We start from the raw sequence: 7,831 nt of genomic DNA, 5'->3' as shown, positions 1-7,831 counted from the left end.
GGTTGCGTCGCCGACCCCCCGTGCAGCTGCCGCAGAACTTGGGCCGGTAGGAACGGGTGCTGGTGCAGCCCGAAAATTCAAAGCGGAGGCTCTGGCGTGGCTTTGGGGTCCGCACACACTTCTTCCCTTTCTGGGGAGAGAGCAGATGGGTGAACAAAGACACGACAAGCAGATGAAGGGTCCCCCCCAGCCTGTGCTCCATCTCCATCGCGGGGCAATGGGACTCAGAAAACGTGGGAGCACGGAGCAAACCCCGTGAGACGGGCTCACGCATGACAAGTGCCTAACCAGGCTGGTGCTGGCATGTCTGCAAGGTCTCCGGGGAGACCTTCCAGCACCTTCCAGTGCTGAAAGGGGGCTACAGGAGAGCTGGGGGGGCTCTGGGTCAGGGGGTGCAGGGACAGGACGAGGGGGAACGGTTTGAAGCTGCAAGAGGGGAGATGGAGATGAGATGTGAGGAAGAAATGTTTTCCTGTGCGGGGGGTGAGGCAGTGGCCCAGGGTGCCCAGAGAAGCTGTGGATGCCCCATCCCTGGAGGGGTTCAAGGCCAGGCTGGATGAGGCTTTGGGCAACCTGGGCTAGTGGGAGGTGTCCCTGCCCATGGTAGGGGGTGGCACTGGGTGGGCTTTAAGGTCCCTTCTGACCCAAACCATTCTGGGATTCTGTGATTCTATGTCACGGTTCTGTGTCCAGTACCTTGGTTTTCTCCACGGGGAAGTCGCAGGGCCGGACCATGCAGAGCCGGGTCTCCTTCTCCAGGCGGCACTGGGGGTTGTCATTGGTCACTCGGGCAGAGATGCCCATCCCGCAGCTCTTGGAGCACGCGCTCCACTCCGTGGTCTGCACCAAGCAGTTCTCCTGCAGGTTATTCACCTCCGGCTTCTGCGCTGGATCCTCCCTGAAAACTGAGCCACACGGAAGAGACACAAAGCAACGTTCACAAAGCGTGGCAACTCCAAGGCTGCTCCCAACTTGGTCTAACACTGGAACAGGTTGCCCAGAGGAGCTGTGGATGCCCCATCCCTGGAAGGGTTCAAGGCCAGGCTGGATGAGGCTTTGGGCAACCTGGGCTAGTGGGAGGTGTCCCTGCCCATGGCAGGGGGTGGCACTGGATGGGCTTTAAGGTCCCTTCCAACCCAAACCATTCTGGGATTCTATGATTCTATGATTGTAACTCTTCAGGAATAGCAGCAAAGGTCTGATCCACCCCAGGAGCTACTCAGCCTCTTGGCAGAAGGAGAAGGCAGGCAAGCGTGTGGCTATTTTCCCAGCTCCAGCCCGTTCTGCCGTGATATCAGAGGGTGTGGGAGCCCCCCTACAGTGTCACTACGGTCTTACCAGCTCTGGAGTTCAACACTCGCTGCCCACACCACGGTGCACAAAGTGAACATCCACCACCAGTTCCAAACCAGTTGTGACTTTGAGCCCCAGTCCCAAGGCAGTTTGGATCCACCCCTACCCCCAGCAAAGAGCCAGGGGACGTCCCCCCATCACGCCGTCCCCTCCCCCGCCATAGCGCTTTCGAAGCGGTTTTCCTCGCTGCCCTCCTCGCAGATCCACTCTTCGCAGCATTTATTGCGAAACTTCACCCTCCGGGGGTTGGGGCAGTCGGGGGACGGCAGCCGCAGGTCGTCGGAGCAGAGCGGGATGCAGCCGATGGCCCCGTCCATGCAGATGCACTGCAGCTTGCAGGTGGGCTGGAAGCTCTCCCCGTTGTGGTAGATCTTGCCCAGGAGGTCACAAGTCGCACCTTCATGAGCTGTGGGAAGAGGAGGAGAAGAAGCTGAGCAGATGTTTGGCAGCACGGGGGGGTCACAGGGGTCCTGACAAGGGACAAGTGACCACGAGCTCTGTCCCTGCTCTGCCACCCCAGTGCAGGATGGAGCAGAAGTTGGTGCATTTAATATTTGTCTCCCTGGACCCAAGACTGTTCCCAACATCAATTTTTGGAAGTTGGCTGCAGCTGTGCCAGACCTCCCAAGGTTCTCGAGAAAAATCTCTTCTCCACTTGGATGAGCTCCTAAGTGGGACGTTGTCTTCACAGCTTGTAAACAGCCTGTTCGGCACTCCGAGATCTTCCTGGCCAGCTCAGCGCGCCCCAGTCTGCGGCGTTGTGCAAGATGCATTCCTGACACGACACGTGAGCCAGCAGCTTTGCTCCTCGTTACTCCTGGGAGAGCAAAAGGCAACGTCTTCCCAAGAGCAGATGGCTCCCCACGTGTCTAAAGGTACCTACAAAGGGAAATAACACTTTGGAGTTTTGACCTTTTTGGCTCCTCTGTGATGTACGAATCCCTTCTTCCTTCCAGCCATGACTTTTTCTCTTTCTCTCTGTTCTGATCTCCAGATCTCTCATCTCCAGCCCTCCTACGAGTCTTTCACTCCTTCCCGATAAAACTTCAATGAGCGAAAAAGGAAACGCGACAACATCTGACACCTCGGAGCAATCGGCAGTCTGCGGGCACGGGTGATGCTCACAAGTTCTTACGTCTGTATTAGCCAAAATTTTTCCAGTGGAACTTTTCCATCAGAAAACTCGTGTTTGATTAAGACTTTTGCCGGCACAGATCAGTGTCAGGAATGTTTTCAATGAGAAACAATTGAAGTATTTCGGTTTGATATCAAAGATTTCCTTTTTGCTCTGACAATAGCTCAACCAAAGTGCTTGTTGGACGGTGTCCACCGGGGGAAGCATTTTCTTGGGTAATTATTTTAGATACTATAAAGATCAAGATGAAACATTTTGATATAATGGAAGTGGAAAGTTTTGACACAGCCAAACGAGTATTCTAAATAACTCATGGAAAGTTTTGAGATTTTTTTTTTTAATTTTTTTTTTTCAGCCTGAAATGAAATGTTGAAATCTCTGAGTTGTTCACAGGACAGAAATCCTGTTTTTGGAAAGTTCTCATCAGCTGCTGTTTTTTGCAATCCTGACCCTTAAAAAACCAAAAAAAACCCCATGCAAACCTCTCCTGGGAAGTTACCAAAATGACGGATTCTTGGCTGCTTACAGAGGCTTACCAGGAAACCTGATCTATTTTCCCTTTAGTTCTGCTCGCCCGTGGAACATTGTCTCAGACACAAAGTGTTTGGACCAAACAAGCAGCGAGAGCCTCTTTCCAGCCCACCTCGTCCTTGAGGGGACACAAATCCTTCCGGGCTGCTAATGCCGTGTTCCTAACCAGAGCTGGATCTCAACTTGCAACTCTCGGTGCCACTGGTATAAAAACACTCCTGTGCTCCTACTCAGAAGTTTCGAAATCCTCACTTTTTCCATGGCAGTGGAAGCCATCCACTTTCCCTCCACATGGCCATTCATGTTTATTTTTAAACCCTCTTTCACTGTTTTTCAGCCCGACAAACGGATCGTGCCGTTCCCTCGGCAGCTCCTCCCCACCCCAGGAACGGCAGAGCACTCTGGGGTTTTATTGTGTTTTCAAAACTCAAATCGTTTTGTCATGGCCTTTGTTACCCCACCGTGACCTCACCTTCCCATTGACCTGATCCAATTCAAGCACCAAAACAGACCATGCCAGCGGACTGAGAGGGCTCTTTATTTACCAGCTGCGCTTGGCACCGCCGCCACCTCCCGCCTCCAAACGCCAGCTCCAGCCGAGGAGACTTTTGCCCTTTTCTGCAGGGAGCATGGCAGAGCTCGAGCGAGCCGCTCTGGTTGCTGCAGCTCTGCCACCTCTCCAGGCCACCCACCACCCTTGGGCTCTCCAACTACAGAGTTCCTACGGGATGGTCTCCACCTTTCTGATCCTCCAGGGTCTCTGCAGGACAGGATGAATTCCTCTGCAATATGTGCAGTGCTACGTACTGTGACAACATTAAAAAAATTAAAGAGGAATTTTCACACTGATGGTTCCCTTCCCATCTCTTCTGATACAACCTTCAGGCTGGTTCCCAACCTAGAAGCTTTTCCCACCATAATTGAACACCTCTCTGCTCCTTTCTTCTCACATCTGCTTTATCTGGAGACCTGGAAGTTCTCTCTTCTCCATTCACAAACACTGATCTTTCCTTTCATTCCATTCATCACCTTCAGCTTCCTTCACTGCCTCCAAAATCCCCCATCATCCAAGAGATCAGTGTAGACATCACAAAAATATCACCCAAGGACATTATGGCCCAAATCACAGAATCCCAGGGTGGTTTGGGTTGGAAGGGACCTTAAAGCCCATCCAGTGCCACCCCCTGCCACGGGCAGGGACACCTCCCACTAGCCCAGGTTGCCCAAAGCCTCATCCAGCCTGGCCTTGAACCCCTCCAGGGATGGGGCATCCACAGCTTCTCTGGGCAACCTGGGCCACTGCGTCACCCCCCGCACAGGAAAACATTTCTTCCTCACATCTAGCCTAAATCTGCCCTCTTCCAATTTAAATCCATTACTCCTCGTCCTGTTGCTAAACGCAATCCTTGGTTCAATTGAGGGACATATCCTGGTCTATGCTCATCCGGAATTTTTGCCGTTAAAATCTGAATTCCTCATTTAAAGAAGGACAGCCGTGGTCTTCAGGTCTGACTTCCTACACACAGGGATCTGGGACGCTCACTCCAAAATCTTTGTCTCAAACCCAGGCGCCACGGTGAACATGAAGCACTTTCTTCAGGACGATGCCCAGTCTTCATGTGAAGCCTTCGAGGCAGAGACTCCTCCACACTCCTGAGGGAATTGTTCCAGGGATTTTGCCACCTTTACAGACACCTCGTTTCCAGTCTGAATTAGGTGGTTTACAGCTTCCACCCGCTGGCTGCCATTACTCCTCCATTTACCTCACTAATCATCAGCTCGGAGGTGTACCGATGCCTACAGAAAGCACTGGGAAGCTCCTGGGGCTTCTAAAGATCACAAGAACTGGGGAAAGAAATGAAAACTTCTCAAAGGGAAGGACTTTTTAGCCTGAGCCCTCTCCCTCCGCGAGGAATGGATGGTGCTGTTCCCTCGGCAGCTCCTCCCCACCCCGCAGCCTGCTCAGGGGTTTGATCGTGTTTTCAAAACTCAATCCTTTTGTCCTGCCCTTCACTACCCGACAATGACCTCACCTAGCTGAACTGCCTAATTAACGCTTCTGAAGATGACAATAATTGGGGAAAAAAAATGGAACAACTTATAAAAACTTCTCAAAACAGAACCTTCTACATTAATTCAAATAAAAAAATAGTACGTGATCCTGGGACTCCAAAACGGTGCAGTTCCACCCCAGAACCCCAACGCCCCTGTTTCGGGTTGGTGCAAGTGGTGCGGCTGCTGGAGCATTTCCAGAGGTGCCACGTGCAGTGGCTGAAACCTTCCCAGACCGTTCACATCACCTTTCCAGTCCTCATGTCTTCCTGACTATTTCAAAAAGCTTGAGTTTAAAAAATGGTCAGCTCCAGGCAGAGACAGGGCAGAGGAGTCTTGTTTTCAGACAAAGAACAGGAGACTGAGGAAATACCATATACCAAAATCATTTTTGCATGCTTTAAAAACAGCTGCTAAACAACAAGAAAAACCAAACAGAATTTTCTTTTCTGGCTGAAAAGAGGCCCCAGGATTAACTCAGAGAAAACAGGTCTGCGTTGGTATTTCCCTGGCTCAGGGATTCTCGTGTTTTACATATTCACCATTTTGCAAACGAGTTGTTCAGCTCTTCCCAGCCGCGTGCTAAAGCCAGGAGTACGGATGCCTCTTGCATGTAAGCAGTCGAGTGTAAAATGCCAATTTCCAGCGCAAGGCAGTGAGATTTTGGGTGAGATTTTCCAAGGAACTGCACTTTCCAGTGAAAGCCCAGACTGCTGATGTTTACCCACAGGCACCGCAGGGCTGGGGGATGTCTCCGGACAACGTCACGGGAACAAAGGAGAGTCCCAAACCCCGACTCCTGCCTTTGGAAGCATCCTTCATTGCTGGAGGAAGCAGGTTCCGTGTGTGTCGGTATCAGTGGATCTGCTGGCTCGCGGGGCTGGCACAGATCTCACGGCGTGACGCTGGATGAAGCTCTGCAGGAAATTCTGCCGATGCCGTGGGTGCTGTGGGAGGTCTGGAGGCAGAGGGCTGAAGGGGCCACAAGAAAAACCACACGATAACAGAACATACAGCTCTCACCTAAACAGATCCCACTGCCTCGGTGGATTTTGGAGAAGTCGCAGTAGAGTCCCTTGTGATGATCACAGGGTTTCTGCGGGGAACAGAGCTCGCCGAGCTGCCTGGCACACACCTTGCAGCAACCACAGGCATCCAAGACGTGGCTGGTGCCAGCGGGGCACTGCAGCGGCTGGGAGGGACACTGGTGTGCACGCCTGCGGTTCTACCTGGAGGGCAGACAAGCCATGGAGAGAATGAGTCTCCCGCGAGCCAGCCAGGCAGAGAAATGAAAAACACGATTCTGCTTCAAGCACAGACAGCCTGCCAAGAGGAGGGGAGACCGACTTCGCCCTCCACCAGAGAGCCCGGCTGCAGAGGATGGGCACGCAGCTCCCCAGGACTCGCGAGACTCATCTTTTTCTCATTGCTAACTCATCTGGAGCTCAAGGAAAGGAAAAAAAAAAAAAAAAGATGCCTCTGGGAAGCAGGGCCAAAACAAACAGGAGAAGCAGTAGCTTGGAGTCCCATGTGCAGCTCAGCCCCCCGCTTCCCTGGAAGCAATAAAATAATAATTATTAACAGGGAGCAATTCCCAGCTCCTCCACAGCACCGCTCGGGAGCAAACATCAAAGCAGCAGCACCAGTAGAACCCAGTCTGAAGATGGGAAAAGCAACACACAGCAAAAGGACTCGCCCAAAGTCAGCCAGTGCTGAAAACTGACCCAAAGGCTCCCAAGTCCCCTTTCGTCCCCTGGATCCCATACTGTCTTCGTTATTCCCAGAGATGTTCCCTCTGCTCTCCCCTTTCCAGGGAACGCAGCGTAACCAACCTTCCTCAGGACCTTGTGAATCTGCAGCTGCCCCGCTCGGTGGCGTTTCCAAAGGGCTGGACACCTCCTGAAACCCACCCTTGGCTTTTGTGCCACTTCAGACGCTAAACAGAGACCAGGGTGTGTCAGAAGGAGGGTTACCTTCTCCAGAAAGCCCAGGATGCTCCAAACCCTCCAATAGCTCAGCCTGTGGCATCCTTGTCCTGAACCAGCTTGGAGCGAACACACTCGCTTCGGCTCTGGACGTGCCCAGATCTGGGCGAGATGTAAACCCACAACTGTGAAAAGTGCAGAGTATATGGTGTGGAAGGATCCCCAGAAACATCAGGGTGCTAACTCTAGCCTGGTTTTCTGTTCAGTTTCAGCACAATGAAATTCTCCAGCTTGCTCAGAGGGATGGGAGAGCACTACTCCAACCTGCCGGGGGCTGCGAGACACGGGCAGCTCCCTGCTGCGGGGCTGAGACAACCCTCGCATGGAGATGATGCCAGCAAAACGCTTTGGGATCCCGTATCGCTGCGAGCTGGGGTAAAGGGGAAAGCACCCAACAGGACAGACCCCCCACCGCCACCCAGGGAGAGGGGCTGCAGCAGCTGGGAAGAGCCTGGGGGCATGGCAGGATGGAGGGGACACACCTGGAACAGAGGCCAAAAAAAAAATAAATCTTTGCTCCAGCTCTGTCTGCACTTGTTCTGTCCCATCCAGCCCTCGCTTGTGAAACAGCTTCCTTGGATATTGTGTTTGTCACCAATAACAGTAGTAAAACTTTTCCAGCTGTTTCGGCAGTTGCTCAAAGCAGCTGCTCTGACTCGAGCTCACGCGGGGTCAGAAGATGCCAACGGCTTTGTTCCTCTGCAACATCGGCACAGCGTGGGGCAGGACAGGGATCAGCCTAAACCTGAACTCCCAAGTCCTCCCAGAGCCTCAC

The 7,831-nt window shown here is 52.8% G+C and overlaps 1 protein-coding gene across 1 annotated transcript in view; it reads right to left on the bottom strand.

Moving 5' to 3' along the window:
* The window catches only part of LOC104466716 (connective tissue growth factor-like), a gene marked incomplete at its 5' end in the record, with an annotated part of 6,491 nt that extends 228 nt beyond the window's left edge, over positions 1-6,263 (bottom strand). Inside the window, 4 exons of the mRNA XM_010080240.1 lie at positions 21-130; positions 697-898; positions 1,495-1,759; positions 6,095-6,263. Of these exons, the coding sequence (XP_010078542.1) occupies positions 21-130; positions 697-898; positions 1,495-1,759; positions 6,095-6,263 (746 nt within the window). The remainder of the gene's footprint in view (positions 1-20; positions 131-696; positions 899-1,494; positions 1,760-6,094) is intronic.
* Positions 6,264-7,831: the final 1,568 nt, after the last annotated feature.

This window comes from Pterocles gutturalis, unplaced genomic scaffold, assembly GCF_000699245.1.
Source record: "Pterocles gutturalis isolate BGI_N339 unplaced genomic scaffold, ASM69924v1 scaffold6004, whole genome shotgun sequence".
Taxonomy (NCBI): Eukaryota; Metazoa; Chordata; class Aves; order Pterocliformes; family Pteroclidae; genus Pterocles; species Pterocles gutturalis.
This window is presented reverse-complemented; position numbering and strand designations above follow the sequence as displayed.